At 38.9% G+C, this 18842-nt stretch overlaps 1 protein-coding gene across 1 annotated transcript; it reads right to left on the reverse strand.

Annotated features, from left to right (window-relative positions):
* Window positions 1-6243: 6243 nt before the first annotated feature.
* LOC132830949 (P43 5S RNA-binding protein-like) lies at window positions 6244-16333 on the reverse strand. The gene is made up of 8 exons (XM_060848912.1): window positions 16220-16333; window positions 16039-16139; window positions 15022-15115; window positions 13973-14061; window positions 13202-13275; window positions 10436-10671; window positions 9422-9475; window positions 6244-6468 (listed from the first exon to the last, which is right to left on the reverse strand). Exons 1-8 carry the CDS (start codon window positions 16331-16333, stop codon window positions 6244-6246), a joined length of 987 nt encoding a protein of 328 aa, XP_060704895.1.
* Window positions 16334-18842: the final 2509 nt, after the last annotated feature.

Genomic DNA, 18842 nt, shown 5'->3' on the forward strand with positions numbered 1-18842 from the left:
CCAGCATCTGCAGACTCACCTTCTCTTCAAAAAGCAGAGTCGATTTTAAAATCACTCCACTCCTGCTAGCTATGCCTTGGTCAAGGTTCAGAATATACTACCTAACCACCCATCCCCTTAAGATTTTCCCTCAAATCGACCTTGACCAAGCTCTTTGTTATTGAGCCCTACATTTCACTTTGGATGGAGGACCGTGAAGTGCCAAGTTGTATTTACATAGTATTTTTTAATGTAGTGTTGTATAAGAAACAAGCATTTTAACAAAGGGAAGAATGATCAGGAGCCACTTAGACTACAAACAAAGTTCAGGCAGATATCAGAAATGTTACCATGAGAATGTCAAGCTCACCTTTAAGCTAGGTTTAAGCCTCTTAAGGAAAATAATTCAAATGAGAGCAAGTTGGATATCTATATGTTGGTCAATAGATTTTTGAGAGTTTTAGAACAAGCTGTGTAGCATGCAAATGTTATAGACTTTTGAGGAACTCAAAAGGTGGGACAAATGCAAACTCATTTACCACCTACTAACAGGTAAATATGAAAGAGCCAAGATTCACTCAGGTCTCTTCCCATCACATCCCCAGATCCATGGGATCAGACATGGTATATTTTATGCACATGCTTATTAGCAGGGTATTGGAATGATTAACCCTTTATAGTGAGGAGAGGGAATCTGGACTGTTAAGTGCAAGAAGAGGTGATACACCACAGTCAACAATGGGTGAGTTACATGAATATTAGGTCAATATACAAGACAAATTAAAATTGTTCTAGAACTTGGAAATCTTTCCTAGACTTGAGCCAAATCCTTTTCCAACATGGCTTCCAATCCAATACATTTGAAATTTATGTTCCAATCCCTTTGTTTTCATGAGGCAGGAGATGGCATGTTGGAATCACAATCCTTATTACACCATCTTATGGTACAAGCATCCTCCAAGCTATCATTACAATCCTTGCCTTCAGCTATCCACATGCATGGCAATTCTTGTTCATGTCTTCAAGCAACAGATTAAGAAATCTACCATTCCCAAATTTCAATCAACCATTAACCCAGTCTCCTTCAGGTGAAGGCCCAGTTGACTAATGCAAGGTATTAAAGACACTAGGCAAGACAAACCCACTCAGAATGGGGACTTGGTTTGGAAGACCTCATGCCTTGACTGTATTCTAACAAAAGGACATTGAGAAAAATGGGTAGGCGTGGGGTCAGCATAAAAAGACTGGTGGAAGGTAGCAGCTGGAAGAGAGTATGACTAACAGCAATCGGCCAGCCCTTGTTCAACTCAGTAACTACCTTTTAGCATTCAGTTCAGACTGAAAAAAACCTCTGTTGCAGTATTTGTTTGCATTAGGACTAAGAACCAACTCTTCTTCCAATTGGAAGTATAAAATCCAGTTAGACATGAAATTAATTCCATAATTTTTCAAGGTGGTAATGAAATGTACAGCCAGGAGATAAAGAAACAAGAAAGCATTTGGTAAAGGTTAAGCAAGTGGCTTTTTATTCTTTGTCAAAATAAAAAGTCTTCCAGCTGTATCATCTGGATTGAGAAAGTAGTAAAAGACAGGAGCGTCATAGAAGCATAAGCCATTGAATGATATTATGGCCATCGATGTGGCAGCAGCAGCTATTTTCCAGCTGCATTTGGAGTAATGATGCAGATAGAAAATATGGAATGAACAAGATCTGAAGCAAGAACTAATTGGAAATCTTGTGGTCAGTGATTCAAGATCAACTTTAGAATGTCTAGCATTGTTAGCTCCGTTTGATAGCTGGACTATTCACACAAGTTGTCAATAACTTATTTGCAGGTTCTCAATCAAGCTTTTCCTTCTCAACCTGACTTTAGCTTCCGTTAAATCTAGTCACCCACAATGTTGCACAGTTTGCTACATAGGAGGAGTCTTCTCCAGGGATGGCTAGAGACTCTGGGAGGCAGGTCTTGTTGATGAAAGAGATGCATGAGCAAAACGGAGACAGCCTCTTGGAGCCATCAAAATCATCTTGGCATAGCACAGTCTGGGACATAGAATCACTGACTTTATCGGTTAGTATATGGAGTATAGGACTGACAGAACATTGTACATAAGGGCTTGGCCACTTTTGGAACAATGTGTGTCCCCCTGCTATTGAAAGAATGCTGTGAAACTTGAAAGAGTTCAGAAAAAGATTTAAGAATGTTGCCCAGGTTAGATCTACAGAGAGGTTCAATAGGCTAGGGGTATTTTCTGAAGCATTTGAGGAAGGGTAACTTCAGAGATTTCTAGAATCATGAGGGACACGGACGGGGGTAAATAGCAAGTCTTTTCCAAGGAGTTCGGAGGGGGAAAGAAGTCAAACTAGAGGGCATAGGCTTAGATCCCTTTTAATCCTTCCCCTTATCCTAAGAGAAACATTTTCATGCAGAGTGGTGCATAAATGAATGAGTTGGCAGAAGAAGTGATAGAGGCTAGTAAAATTACAGCATTTAAAAAGGCATCTGGATGGATATATGATTAGGAAGGATTCACAGGCATGTGGGCTAAATACTGGGAAATAGGACTGGGTTTATCGAGGACAGTATGGAGGAGTTGGATCAAAAGTCTGTTTAACTATACAACCTCACTAAGAATTTAAGCAGAGGAATAAAAATCCAGGCCAATTTGAGTGGCAATTCCTACTTGAGGTTTGGAATATCAGCGCTAGCTAGATGTAGGGGCTGCTACTGGATTAGTTTAAGTGTTATGACAAGTAGATAACACATGGCCACTGAACACCATTAACACTCCATATAGAATGGAATTTTGGGAAAGATTAGCCACAAATGCTTAATTTGAAAAACCGTACAATGGTGAATGAAACAGCTGGTCATAATGTTTTTCCTGACATCGACTCAATTGTTTCATGCGCTGCTTAATGCCTGCAGCAACAATTCTAAAATGCTAACTGCTGTTTGTTGGAATTTATAGTTCTGAAAGTGCGTGCATTAGTTAGAAAACAATGCTCTTCAAACAAAGTAGCCATGGTCGGAAATCTAATCTTTAAATCAGACAATATTCAATCAATTCAATTCATGCTTCAAACCCTCATCAAGATAGAGATTTGCAGAGCAGCTTAAAAACAGATACTACATCCACTTAGCTTTCATGTGGTCTTTTGTTAGACATGCTTAACAGATGGCAAAATAGCCCAGATGCATTTGACTGATAATATTGTCTCCTATGGGTCTCATCACAAGGCCTCACATTGAAGCTTTGTTTTTTTAAAAAAAAATTGTTCACTCACTTGATCCTACACTTGCTCCAGTGAGAATCCCTGGGTATAATAGAGGTACCAGTTTTGGACTGGGGTGGGCAAAGTTAAAAAGGTTGTACAGTGGCATGAGATTCTGAGTAAAACAAAGTTAGATGATACCATTTGAAATAAAAAGTCAATTTTGCTCTCAGTTCAGAATTTGTGGGGAAAAAGGCCAAAAATAGCAAGATTCAAAATATTAAAAAAAGGTTAGCACCCTTCACAACTGCATTTTCCAGAATTACAGCCAATCACGACACGAGTCGTTGGCTGATTTTACAGACATGGTCCATAGAACATTTGGCACCTGTTTGACTAGCTAGTAGCATAGGCTTCTCTTAGAAATGAAGCCTTTCCAGTGACAATACTTCTATAACAGGTGCTGACAGGTTTAAAGTGAGAGCCTATTGACCCTTCAGCAGATTGTCAGCATCCAGTTTCTGCACTGGAAATTCAAAACCGGAATCATCTGCCTGCAGGTGGAAAACTAGGAACTCCAGACAAGGTTGGACGTTTTCCCAGTGATACACCTTTCAGAAATTCATGGGACATTTAATATAAACATGGACACTAAGAGCTCACTTTATATCCACAGAAATGGTTAAGTGAATAACTGTCCTGCTCAATATTTTGCAGAACAACAGGCAAGTAGTGGAAAAAAATATCAATAGCAATTCACTGCTTAGTGCCTGGCAGAGATCTAAGTTTTGACAGCTTTGCTGATTTAGATTTCCAAATCCTAAGGCTACAGTCAACTCCAGAAAATACCTGTTTTGCTGCACAATCACTACAGAGGAGCAGACTTTGGCAACACCTGTACAAATGTAGCACAAGAGCAGGAATACAAGTCAGCATTAGAAGTTAGGTCTTCTGAAGTACAGCCAAATGGAGATTGGAATTTAAGACAACTGACAGTATAGAGTGAAGAACAAAGGCTTTACTGGGAGGCCAATAAAAGCGAAGCTAAGTAAAACAAGAGGACAAATTTAGTTTAATAGGAGTTAACTATGAATGAAATGCATTCACTAGGTGGATGTAGTTAATAGCAATAGTTTTGAGACAAGCTGTTGGAATTTTTTCCCATTTCCAGTTTCAATTGCAAACTCTAATAGGTGGCACAGTAGTTGGCACTGCTGCCTCACAGCACCAGAGACCCAGGTTCAATTCCCACCTTAGGGAACTGTTACTGAGTTTGCACATTCCTCCCAGAGGAAACTGACACTGAGTGCTCCTGTTTTCCTCCCACAGTCAAAAAACGTGTAGGTTAGGTGAATTGGCTATGCTAAAAGTTGCCCAGTGTTAGGTGAAGGAGTAAATGTAGGGGAATGGGTCTGGGTGGGTTGCTCTTCAGAGTGTCGTGTGGACTTGGGCTGAAGGGCCTGTTTCCACATTAAATCTAAAACATTAGTTAGCTGATCACATTTTTAATTCACGCTATTTGAATATGTAATCTAAAAACCCCCATAAGTTTCAGGAAGGTAGTACAATGAGAAAGAGCTAGGCACTGAAGCAGCTAAACTTCTGCTAAAATAACTGATGCATAAAACTGAATGTGCAGCTGTTTCCACACACCACATTGAGAACATCAATACTATCCAAGTCCAAAATTTGTCTGATCAGGTTTAGTAGATGAAGCTGCAATAGTAGACCTGCAGCACCCTCTATTGTCTTGTAATGTGTAAATCAGAATCCAGCACACTACAGAAAAGAAAAACAGTGAACAAATCCAGGACCTCACTGAATTCCCAGATCTGCCTCGCTTGTTCACAATTCCACTTGCATTATGGAAATCTGTTGATAGGCTTGTCAAGAGATTTCCTACTGGTACAAGTTCATAAGTCTGTGCCATGAACTTGGTAATAAATTTGAGGACTCAATGTATTCAGTCTGGCTTTGGACAGTTAGCCTGTGCAATAGCAGCATCAAAACAAGCCCAAATTCAAGGTAGCAGAAGCTGCTACTTACAAGATGAAGTGTCAGATATTCCATCGAGTTTCATAAAGAGAAAAGTGCTTTTAACATACACCAAACTACTGCAACATTGGCATTGCCCCTTTAATTTGGAGAGTTTTCTTCAAAATCTTAAGTGAAAAAAAGGCATGACCCTAATTTGAAAGTTTCAAATTAATGAAAATCCTGACTTAGTACAAATCAGAAAAATCCTGGGGCAACAGTAAAATATGGTGCTTGAGTGTTGCAGCTTTCAGTTTGAAGCCTGGTGTTCATTTCATAATGGAGTCACAATGCCTTCCAGTCTGTCCCATGGCAAAGTCAAATTTATGGATGTTATGGTAGTTGGTTAAATAAAACAAGACCAAAAATTTGACATTTATGCATTTACTCAAACAAAAAAAACATTTCCAGGTTATTTGAATTCCAACAAATCAAATCAAGCCAACCTTGGCTCAAACATTTGACAGCACTCCAACTTGGTTCACAAATTGAAAATTATTAATGGAGTGACCCACCTCCAAAGGTGAATAAAGGATTAATGCATGCCATCCACAAATTTTGAAACTTAACTTACACCTGGAAGTATTCATCATGTAACATACTTTCAGAAAAAGGCCATGTATTTCTAATCATGAAAAAAAAATCTAAGCCAAACAGCAAACTACATTTCAGAGCATTGGTCCATACTGGATTCAGTTTTTGCTCAAAGAAACCAATTGCCAGAACAATCCAGCTTAAAGTTTTACAACTTAAAACAAAATGCTAGGAACTTGGCTTGCATCTTAGTCTAGAGATTGCTTAGAGTAATGGAGGTGGAGGGGCACCCAAAACATTGGAAGTTACATTAAGGCAAACTTAAATTACATTCAAGAATAAGACTAAAGTTAAAGTGATCGATTCTTGAAAAAAAATGCTAAACTTCCAAATCAAAATACTATCAAACTGGAGAACCTTAAAAAAGTTAGGGATGATCAAACTTCAAATAAAACTCAGTTGCAAGTTATTAAAAAAAACTATTTTCCTGGTAAAAGCAGTTGGTTTTCAAATAGCCGAGAAAGATAGGCTTCAGTATTTACAGGATGTGTAATTTTACGCTCATTAAAGAGACCGGAGAGGTCACTCTCTATTTTACTTTTTGTTCTGAAAATTTGCTTCTCATTGAAGAGTCTGGTCAGTTTCTCCTCGATCACCAGGTTCCTCTGGCCTGGATGCCATTTTTGTCGACATTCGTGGTTGATCTGCAACAAGTTTTGCAATTACACAGTAGGTCCAAAACAAAAACTGAACTAGAATCATTTGGACAAGACAATAAATTTCTACTATTACTAAGTAGTGCAGGACTGCAAGTGGCTCCAGAGGTGGTATCAAGGTCCCAAAATATTTTCATGGACCAGGCATCTAGTTATATTACACCGAAAGGCAAATTCAAGTGACAAGTGCATTGAGCTCTGGGAAGTGTCAAAGATAGAGGAATAATGATCTTTACCATCTCAGGTTTGCCAGGGTAAATAACAGCATTGTCATTGGATTCTCATTAGTTTTGGGCCAGTCATCAAAGTAATAATAAATTCAACCTGAAGTCTGATGTAAAGACATAGTATTTTGATGGAGCAAATGGAATTAGGAATACTCAGAGGCTACAGAGTTTGGAGAAAGACGTTGGCAGGAGGCAGATTACAACAACAGACAAAGCCTGGGAAGGAATTGAAATCCATGAGAGAGAAGTGTTTAACCAGGAGCAAGTGAATGTCACCAAGCCTGGGCAAGGAAAGAAGAATTTGGGCAACTTCTATGGAGTCAGATGTACACCACAAATAAATCCTTCAGTGCAAGGTGTCCATGCTGACTAGATATGGACACTTACTCAATTGCCCATTTTTGGCCTATGCTGCTAAGCCCTTCCTTTCTACTCATATTCCCATCCACAGCTTTTAAAAAAAGGGGTAATCTTTTAAAGATGTAATTATACCAGCCTCCACTTCCTCTGGCACCTCATTCCATACACTCTGCTTTATAAAAAAAGTGACCCCTCATCTTTCCCCTCACACCTTAAACCAATGCCACCTTTTGGACTCCTTATCCTGTGAATACTCACATCTGGAAGCAAGGCATACACTGAGGGCTTAGTGGGCAATCAGGAGTAGTGATCTAGGTTTAGTTGAATAATTCCAAGCATGACTGGCTTTGCCAACATTTATTGCTCTTTCCCAATTGCCATTGAGAAGGAGTAGACAGCTAAAGTTTGGTTTTATTTTGCTTCAACTACATGTTGAGTGTCTTGACTAGGCCAGAAGCCTGCCCTGCAAAATATTAAAGTAGCCTAGACCTTAACTGTTTTAAAGGCAGATGTGATGTGGGCATTCCAGGTGTGATGCATATGGTCAAACCACTCACTGTCTAGTTCAAAGTGAAATTTACAGTAACTTGATTTGCTAACTTAACCAACCCGAGTGTTGCAACAGTTAGTTAGCACCCTCACTAACATCCCATAAGCTCAGCCTTTGCCAACGGCTAACTCAAAACAGATTCTTACAGGCAGAGAGAACCAAGATTTCAGTCAAATCTTTTACTGAAGAGTGCAACACTTAAAAGATTCCAACATCTTACTACTGCTACAGCAAGAATCTAGAAAAACACCAGAGTTGGAAGAGTTAGCCACTCCCATTGTTTTGCTGTCACTCCCTATACTTTGGCACCTCTACCTTTACATCCTCAAAACCAATGGCAAAACAGCTTTAAAGTGATGGATCACCACAAGAGTGCAGGCCTTGAACAGAGTTAACTTACTTCTGCAAATCAACCAATTGCAGTATGAGCCACATGACAGTTAATGTCAAAATAGCCTCAGGTTCACCTCTTACAAAAAAAGGTTCCATGTCCACTTCTGGACAGCACAGCTTATGATCAAAGGAGAGACTTTTACCATCTAGACCATGTCCATAATCAAAGTAATCTAACCATGCATGCAGTTTCCTATCTACACAATAGAAGTGGTTTTCTTCTCCTACACAACAGTAAGCAGGATCTGTAGTTTAAGAAACTAACAGGATGGCGATAGCCTGCACAAACAATAGCTTTGTGGTGAGCTGGCACATCAGATAGTATTTTTGTTATGAAGACTATGACCTCTATACTTGGAGGAAAAAAAGTAATAGCAATTAAGACAATCTAGCATAGAGGAGAACATCTTAAACTGAAGATCAAGAGCCTTTCCAATTCATCTGGGTTTCAAATCAACATTCAACAGTTTAAATTCTATTTTGACAAATCAGTACTTCTCAATGTGAAGCAAGAGTAGGCTATTCAGCCCTTCAAGCCTGCTTTGCAATTCAACATGATCACAGCTGACCATCCAACAGATCACTTTCCCCCACAAGATTCTCCCCATATCCTTTGGTTCCTTTTAGCCTCAAGAGCTATTGAGGGCCTTTTCAAAGGATTCAATGCTTTGGCCTCAAGTGCCTGGTGGCAGAAATGGAGGCTCACCTTTGAAATCCCCTTCCATTGGATAGTGGGTCAACCCACAGCAAGTGGGCTGCAGTCCACCCACATAGGGCAATCTGGAATGGGAAGTAATGCTGGACAGCCAGTAACATCCAATCAAATTTCAAAGTTGCTTTTTAACCCCACACCTTTAGATGGTCAGCCTTGGCTACAAGGGACATCCTTCCTGTCTCTCTTTTCTAGAGAGATAGAATCTTGTAGGTTCCATGTTATTGCTCCCTTGTTCTCCACATTTTATTCCCTTCTGCATCTCTACCCACCCCCACATCTCTTCACACCTCAGTCCTGCCAGTCCAGGAACATTTGGGGGATGATGCCAGAGGCTGGAGCAATTGCCGAGGATGACAAGAGGAGGAAATACCAGGGCCAATGAATTAGCTCAAGTACAACAACTTTAATGGCTTCAAACAATTCAATATTTTGACATTAAGAACAGTGATTCCATATGGGATCAGTAGCAAGTTGAATTAAACAACAGTTCAATCTGAACAGCTGCTCTGGAACCCACACCCTGGATAATAGTTAAATCCATTGACTAGGTTTGGAAGTCAAGAGATTTAATACCCCTTCAACTATTTCATTGCAGCATTTCCATTCTAGTGAATGAAGTTTAACATTTAACAGGGTCAAAGCTTAAATGGAAGCCTCCTCTCTAAAGCTCAAACAGGGCAAAAAAAAGTGACCTACATTTAGTTTTTTCCGGTCAGGATCATGCACCACAAGATGACGGTGAAGACTCTCCTTTAAAAAAGGAAATTGACAGCAATGAGCAACAATGACATTAATCTGCAACACTTCAGAGATTAGTCATCCAGCTTAAAGGAAAACATCACTGATGTTAATTCCCCTGCACAAAAATCAGTCAATCCAGAGTTAAGGATGTACTTGAAGTTAGAGCCATAATGCAATCAACAGGGAAATGAATGGTTAGTAATTCAGTCCATTTAACTGAAGTGGATTTTTTTTTTAGTTCAGGGACTTGTGAACTCGTTTGTTCATCACTTAAGCTCATAATCACAATGCTCTTTGGAGAATTCTTGTTTGCAGGAAGTGTTCCATTCAGTTGGGAAACATGAAGATTGCTACATGAATGAAATTTAAGGAATGTTTATGGAATGCTGTGGTGTATGTTGACAGCCAGAAGGGTTGCCTGGCTATTGCAATAAATAGCAGAACTCCCAATACCTACTTAAGTGAGTGCTCAATTGTTTAAGTGTATGCAAAGTTGAGATGTTAACTTGTCATATGGGAGTGCAGAGGTGATCCAGAAATCTACACAAAAAGTGGATCAAACAGACATTGAAATTGCTTAGCTGCTATGCTTCATTTATTTGCTAATGCAAATTGCCACACAGTTACTCACCTTCCCATTTTGCCCAAGAGAGTGAAACTAGTTCAGCCCTGGGATAGATATCTTTCTATGTCCAGTGCAGCAAGTTGGATATTCAATCTCAAATTTACCAGATACTAAATGCCTTAAAACATCTCCCCTGCAAATTGCAAAACAGAAGCAGCCATGTCATCTTGCTGGTCTGTTATTTAGTCTCCACTTAGTTCCCACTACTTCATACCAGTCTATTTATAATTGCAGTCTGTAATTCAGTGCTGTCCAGCTCCTACAGCTACCATAACTAAAGCAGTATTTAAAAACAATAAAATCTACAGTTACCCCTTCACCTAGAGACAAGCAGATCCACTTACCTTCATTGCAAAGGCCTTTTGGCAGTCTGGAAAGTAACATTTGTATTCCAATAACTTGAAGTGATCTTTTCGGATGTGATGTTCCAAGTTAAAGCCAGTTCTGAAATTCAGGTCACAGTCCTCCATTGGGCATATCCGCCCGGAGTTCTGAGCCCTATGGATCAGTTTGTGTCTACGTAGGGCACGAGGATGTTTGAATTTCTTTTCACAATTAGCACAAGAGTGTTCAACTGAACCTGTGGGCAGAGTAGGAAATAAACATCAATACAGGTTTTCTATAGCCAGTTCAGACTCATTAAGCATTATTCAAATTAGTAATTGAACGTGTCAGGAAACATCCCTACAACTCAGTGGCATCAGTCTTTGATATGATTAGATGAATGTTACAAAATGGCTTATTAACAGGAGCAGAGTCCAAGGGCAAAGGGAAGTTTTTAAAAGATACTTTAGATCTCAACTGGAATATTGTGCACACTACATTATGGAAGAGACATTAATGTATTAAACTGCAGAGGCAATTGACAAACTGGTTCCAGGAATGAGAAACTTCCTTTTGATAGATAAAGTAGAAACTTAAATCATAAGACAGGACATTTGATTAATGTTTTCAGGCTCCTAAGTGGGGAGACAAAATGGATAGGAGGAGGTTGGGCATAGACAGTGATAACATCCAAAGGCTGATGGGAGATAAGTTTTCATGGCCAGTGATTAAAGGTCAGAATTCATTACCTGGAAGGAGGGGCAGGTTCAGTGATTATTTGAATAGAAAAAGGTGATCTGGGAAGAAATAAAAACTGCAGGTTGGCACAAGGCAACAGAACTGGTGCAGGTACATGGGCTGAATAGCCACCTGTGCTGCACCAATAGCGAATCCTGGTAATTTCACAAATACCCTGACCCCATTCAAATTTTCTTGAATGGTGGCAGAGGATCTGTTCTAGGAGTAACCCTGAACTCCAGACCCGTTTCTGGATGCACCTATGCAGTCAAGGAATGTCATGGGTGGGGGGATAAAATAGGCCAGCCAAGTAGCCTGGCACTGTCTCAGTTTGCCCAGAATAATAAACACCTTCAGGAACCGGTTTCCAAAGATTTGCTCAACTGGGTGAGTGAGGTAGCTCCACTCCCCCAGAACATCCTGATCCATTTACACTCCAAGTATAATTCCTGTTTTGATTTATGTTCAAGCAATTTGTTTTTCTTTTAAAATCTATTCTTTCAGGCTGATGTTGTAGCAAGCCAGGCATGTTAAGTTCTGTTAGGTTGTGGTAGCTACTCAAAAAGCCTATATTTTTGCATAGATCATTTGGCTGGTCCAAATGACCCCGTTCAGGGTACTGGTTCAAAGCTTCAATTATAGTGGAATCGCATTTTTATTTCTACAGTTGTCTTCAAGTATATTCTTAAGCATCTTTATAGGCTGCAAATTTAAAGTGCACTTGAAGGCATATGCTAAATTTAAGTTTATTTCTCCCATGTCCTAAATCGACAAGTAATTGCAAAGACTAAGATCAACACAGTCACCTGAAATAATTCCATGCCATTCAGACACCATGCAATGGAACTTGGACCTTTTGTGGCTCAGATTAATTTAAAATAGGGTCAATAGTGTTAGAGGATGCGGAGCTATTGGATTTGGTATCGATCACAAATTGACTGCACCCCAGAATTCAGAAATGTGGACCACTTGTCAATTTCAGCAGCTGTACTGCTATAATTGGTTTACCCCACTGTGCTACAAGACTTGGGCAGAAAGCATTTTTCAGGCCAACACTTCTCACAGGAGGGTGGCCTCACATTTAAATTGCATGTGGAGCAAAACTGAATATCATGGTTTATACAATCCAGAGGGAAAGATGTGAAGTTCACTATAAGAGGAAATGAATCCAAGTTGGCATGTTGCAGATACCTTCAAGGTTACTTTGCAATTCTGCCCAAGTGTCTATGGACCAGACAGCTATGCAACTAAATTGGTTTGTGCTAACATCTTTACAACTCAGATTTTGTTGTTTTCAGTATAATGGAGTTACTCTAGCAAACATGCAATTAGATATTTATGATGGACACCACATTAAAATCAAAGACTGACTGGTATTGTGCACAATAGTCAGGTTATGTAAGCCAACTTTAATCCCAATTAGTCTAGAAGTTGGAGGACAAACGCTTGGTCAAAGTATCAACTGACTCTGCCTCATTAGTGTGAAGATTTTACATGATTTGTTGAGCAGTCACTGGACCTCTTACTTGGATGAATTTTCCGATGTTTCTGTAGTTGTGTCCATGTGGTAGCAACAAGCTGACATTCTTCAAAACCACAAGGATATCCTGGGATGGATGGGAGAGGCAGGGGAGGAGAAAGAACAGAAATTTCTATTAGAGCAATAGAATATGCATAAAGGCTAGTATTACATGCAAAGTTTTTGGTAAAAAAAAACTCTGCATGTTGGGTGAACCACCCCAAGGGAACCAAATGCTAACATTCAGGGCATCCGTTGCTTCTCAAGTGGGTAGCAACATTCAAATCAGGTTGCAGGGTTTAGGTCTAACCCTTTAGCAGAAGGGCAACATAAACCTTTGATTAAAAAAGGCCATGCATTGACTATATGAAAAGCCAAAACAAAAAATAGGCTAAGATAACAGCCAGGATATATATATATATATAAAAAAAACAAAAGTGACTAGTTACATGGGAACCAAAACAGGCTATAGATGCAAAGTAACCAGAGTTATGAAGGTGAAAGTCAAGTTAAATTTAACTATTCTTACCATTGTGTTTTCTTTCATGCACTTTGCGTTCATTTGATGTCTTGAATTTCATTTTGCACCCCTCCTTCTGACACCTAATTCAGGAAACAAGTGGACAAAATGTTGTCGTCTTAACTTTAGTGGATGATAACAGGCAAGATCAGTGGTACATAATTACATCATTTAATCAAAGCCTCTTTCTGGCCACTGCTTCAAATTTTGGTAAGGATGGAATTAAAAAAAGGTGTCCACTTTTGACAGGTGGACTATATGGATGGAAATCCGAAGTGAAAACACGAGTCAGGCATAACATTAACTCTTGCTTCAACGTTTCCATTCCAAGGTTGCAGATATCAGTGTCTAACCATTTCATGGTAAAATATCTGACCCACAATTTTCAGATCTCCAATCAGGTTTGCAATGTGGTCCTCAAGTCTGCTTAGTCTTAAGCAATAGCACTCACCTTTCAAAGGTGAAAATACATGGTATTTATGTCAAAACACAAGTATAACCAGCAACTCAAACAGCTCTTCAACACTTTGGACCTGGTAGCTCATGTTAGCTGCTTCTGCAGCATTTCCAAGTGCCATGACTAGCCTGACTGCAGCTCAAATCTAGTGCCCTTTCCAAGGATCATAAATCAGCAAAGTCAAGTGCACAACATTCAACAAATCACACCCAGAGTTTCTGCGACATTTAAGATTTACAGTTCTGTCTTGTGACAAGACCATGTGGAAGAGCACCCAAGCAGATTTCAATTCAAGTTGACTTCAGGACTATTTTGTCACTCACTCAAAAGCAGGTTCTTTGATGTGCTCATAACAGTGGGTCTTCAAGTCACGATTTTTCTTGAATGTTTTCCCACAAGCTTCAGAAGAACACTTCAAAAAGAAAAAAAGTTACTTCAGTCCATTGCTTCTCTGCCCTGAAGGCATAGTCCATAATTAAATAAGTTTCAAAATTTATTCATCCCAGGATGAATGGACAGGAAGTTGCATCCAATATTCTTAATTCAACTGTCCCCCAATTCAGACCTATAGTGTTCTGGAAGAATTCCCAAATTCACACTGGGCAACTTGCTCTTGCAAACTAATGTTGTCCAACACTTACTGTAAGATGTGCAAATAAGCAAGAAAGGAGAGTTTAGAAATCTATGACTGTTGTTAAAAAGGTCTCTACACTAGAGGAAAGGAACCAATGGCTCACAGCACAATGATAGAAGACACTAGTCAGCACATGGAAAGCCACTGACTGGATCTATCTTCAGGAATATATTTCCACCTAGAGTCTCTGGTCTAATGCTGTTTCAGTCTCTTGACCATAAGGTTCTGTCCAATATACCTAAAAAGGGTAAGTAGGGAAGGATAATCTCTGCTGTGCAATAAGTGGCACCAAAGATGGGTCCACCACCAGATTTAACATTCAACCCTGTCAAATAGTTCATGTATTACTGGTTAGGCATGATCAGCTGGACTTGATGGGTTACAGGTGTTTTTAGGCAAATATATTAAGAAAAAGGTTCAAATGAAGGCAGATAGCCCAGTGCTCAAGCAGAGCATAAATGTGTAGCTTGTTATCCAAATCTTTCTTCTTCCACTCTATCCCAAAAATTTAACTAATCAATCCCAAAGTTAACCGCCCATTAAAACTGGAATTATTCACAACTGCAGTGTTCAGAAAAAGCAAGCCTCCATTTCAAATAATCCATATTTTGATTGAAGGACATTGCTGCACATGCATTAAACTCAAATTCTCAATGCTATAATTACATGGTAAATGCATATCAAGTAAAGCCACCCATTTAAAAGCCATTTGATATATGGCATCATTCCTCAACTTGCCTTGAAGTATTCTTTGTTTCCATGATGATAGATCATGTGTTTCTTCAAACGATTATTATTAACAAATGCTTCTGTGCAACCATCAGCTGTACATCTGTAAAAACCATTTTACATGAGGTTTAATTACCTGAAGGGGCTAGTTTATGTATGAACTCAATTATCCAAATGACATGTTTTATTGAATTGAGCCATAAGCAGTGTTCCAAAAGTGCATTAGGAGATCTTAATCCTGGCAGTGTTCATGCCTCACCACAACATTGAGATCACCAGCAAAGCAGCTTCTGGGACCTTACACTGTATAAAATGCCCAATGCTTTGAGTTTACAAAAAGCAAAAGTGGGATTGTAAGCTGGTAGAGGGATTTGGGGGGGGGGGGGGGCGGTTTCAAAGATAGGAACTGTGTTGATAGGATGATGGAGGTGCTGGTCTTGGACTGGGACAGATAAAAAAAAAAGTTAAACACCACCAGGCTGAGTACCATCAAATAGACCCATTGGACAAGCATTCAGAACATTGCTCCTTTGTGACAAAGGAGCAACCTGATGGAGCAACACTCCAAGCTTGTACTTCAAATAAAGCAATTGGACTAACTTGGTGTTGTGGCTTTTAACCTTTGATGGGATGAAACAATCCCCAAGGAATCAGTTGACAATGTTATAATTATTTAAGATAAAGTAGTAAGGTTTTGTATTAATAAAAGCCCTCATCTCCAATCTCTACTATAGATAAAAGTATTTTAGAATTACAAAAAAGTTAAAAGCCATGACACCAGGTTATAGCCCAACTGCTTTATTTGGAAGCACTAACTTTCAGAATGTTGCTCCTTCAGGTAACTGAAGGAGCAAGATCATAAAACAATTTATGGTAAGAGATTAGTATCATCCATTAGTTTGGCACATCAACCAGAAAGCTTGAACTCAAAGAAACTCTTAAATGGGATAGAGTATCCTCATGAGATAGTTACCCTCACACTTAATGAACTAAAGAGTTCACACTAGGCCCCCATCTAGTATTTACCGGAATTTCTTCTGTCCCAAGTGTTGACATACATGTCTTTGTAGGTGAGATTTGCGAGTAAAAGTCTTCTGACATTCTCCCTGATCACACTTGTAAGGCTTCTAACAAAAAAACTTTCAGAGATTAGAAAATGAAGCAAGTGCTTACTTTAAAAGCCTTTTGTATTCAGTAGACACCATACCTGCCCTGTATGTACGCTAAGGTGCTCCTCCAACTTCCACCTTCTGGTAAACGTGGCCAAACAACCTGGATAGTCACAGGGAATTTGTTTCAATAACTCACCTGTAACTTCCATTCTCCTCAACCTGAAAAGAAAGCCACAATTAAATGTTATTTATGCATTTGAGGAGCCTGAGATAAGAAACATAGCTGCCTCTCAACACCACTCCAATAATTAGACAAACCAACGATCCACTATTTAAATTGTCTCGTGGATAATACTCAACCTTATAATTAGGTAACTGATCCTTTTCAGGAGTTCTGAAGTGGAGGTTAATTTGTCCAAATTAAAGTGAGTGATCAGCAGCTGTCTCAGATATTCTTAAAACACCTTCCTCAAATAAGATTTGGAGGCTAGTTTCATTCCTGTTGTTTGGGGAATTATGCTGATTCACAAACTGAACATTCCTGTCATTATTTAGGAAATAAACAGAGAATGCTAGAGAAATTCAGTAAATCTGTTAGCATCTTCTGATGAGAGAAAAACAGAGTTAATGTTTTCAGTCTGGTATGACTCTTCTTCAGATGTGAATAAGAAGCTTCAGTGAACGAGTTGTATGGTTCTTTCAAGATATTTTCTTCTTCACAATGTGAAGTCCTAAAGAATGTTTGAACAGAACCTCGTACAGGAGTCAACATTGTGATCTATCTGATAATGTCAAATTGGTGTCAAAATTGCCATTCTCTCATAATGCATTTAAATGGTAAACTTTATCAAACTGTTCAGCTCCCAAAGAGCAAAGAATTTTTGGAGAGCTATTGCAGTGTCTAAACTATCTATCTGCTAACACTAGAAAGTCACGGGTAAGGCCAATTCTTCTTTCCAAATCTGGAAACATTTTGCAATTTTCCAATATTGACTTTACTAAACCCAAATGTTTATTCGATGATCTCAGATTACTTATGGCTAATATTTTACCCAGAATCTTATTCTATGCCCTATTGGCATTTTTATCAATTCATAGGATGTAGGAATTGTTGCCAAGGCCGATGTTTGTTTCCTGTTCCTAATTGCTCTTGTAAAGGGTTAATGAGCCATTTTCTTGAATGTAACTTGATAGTTTGCTAGGCCATTTTGTAAGGCAAAGTTAAAAATCACATGACACCAGGTTATAGTCCAACAGCCCTTTTTGAAAACACAAGCTTGTGGAGCAGTGTTCCTTTATCAGGTAGCTAGTGACAAAAGAGCAGCGCTCTGAAAGCTTGTAGTTTCAAATAAACCTGTTGAACTATAATGTGGTGTCATGTGATTTTTAGTTTTGTCCACACCAGTCTAACATTGGCACCCTCCCCACCCCCACATCATTTCATTGGACAGTTAAGTTTCAATCACAAGTAAGGATAGCAGATTTTCTTGCCTAAAGGACACCAGTAAACAGATAAGTTGTACAACAATCTGACAGTCACATGGTCACTATGGCTGATGTAAGCTTTTTCTTTTACTCCACTTTAATTTAATGAACTGAAATTCCCAGGTGCAGCATAATTCAAGTAGATGTCTCCCCATCAATTGGCCAAGCCTCTGGATTACTCAACAGTGTTTTCAACTGACTCTTTTACTTTTTGCATTTTGTTGAGTAACTTCTTGGTATGAGTTATATGACATGGTAATTCAATAGGGCAAGACTAATCTTGTTGTAAACAGCTGTGATGACTTATATGCCCACATATCCTGTAAGATGTAGTCACAGGGCAATCAAACATCATATCACAATAATTTAGTTTTTTTTTGGCACATAAGAGAGATCATGGATATTTTATTATAATATAATATTCCAAAGTACTTTCGAACCATTGAAATGAATCAGCACTTCCTTGTGGGTGATTTATGAGCCAATTTACAGTAAAGCATTGGAATGCATAAATCTGACACACCTTGCAGTGGTTGCCACCATTGATATGAATGCCACTATTACGCCGCCACCATATATGTGGCAAGTACTCATGTGACTCGGCCAATGTTGTCTATCTCATACACAATTATGACCTGATTATCATGGTAAGTGACAAGTATTATCACAGTTGAAAGTCCTGTGACACCAAGTTATAGTCCAACAGGTTTATTTGAAAATAAATGGTCGAGTAGCTAGTGGTGAAGGAGCAGTGCTCTAAAAGCTTATATTCTCAAATAAACTGGTTGGACTATAACCTAGTGATTTTAATGATTTTCAACTTTGATGAGCCCAGTCCAACACAGGCACCTCCACATCACAAATATTATCAGGACAGAGGTCCCCTAATTCTCCAATGTCTTGCCTGCACTTTTGTAGTTGAGACTTCTTGTTTTTTATTGATCTGAAGCATAAATTTACATCAAATCAAAATAATTGGTTTGTGTTGCTAGGTGCTTTTGACATTTTGTTTTTACTTATTGACAAACCAAAGTGGAACACTTAAAATACAGAGAATTTATTTTTGTATTTCATGAATAATTCCATCCATCATAGGCTTGGAACAAAATGAATGACAAAACTATCTGTCTAAGCATTTTGTACAGTTCTAACTACTATGTTGTGCTTCTTAAGTTGTTGTGGCATTGCCCAACCTGTTATTACACACCATACCCACACATTGGCTGATATCTG

The sequence above is a fragment of the Hemiscyllium ocellatum genome, chromosome 32, assembly GCF_020745735.1.
Source record: "Hemiscyllium ocellatum isolate sHemOce1 chromosome 32, sHemOce1.pat.X.cur, whole genome shotgun sequence".
Taxonomy (NCBI): Eukaryota; Metazoa; Chordata; class Chondrichthyes; order Orectolobiformes; family Hemiscylliidae; genus Hemiscyllium; species Hemiscyllium ocellatum.

Coding starts and splice junctions, on each gene's coding strand:
- LOC132830949 (XM_060848912.1), bottom strand. CDS start 16,333: ATGGAAGTTACAGGTGAGTTATTGAAACAAATTCCCTGTGACTATCCA. Junction 15,116..16,038: donor TTGGGACAGAAGAAATTCCG/GTAAATACTAGA, acceptor TGGTTTTTACAG/ATGTACAGCTGATGGTTGCA. Junction 6,469..9,421: donor CTGACCGGAAAAAACTAAAT/GTAGGTCACTTT, acceptor AACTTGTTGCAG/ATCAACCACGAATGTCGACA.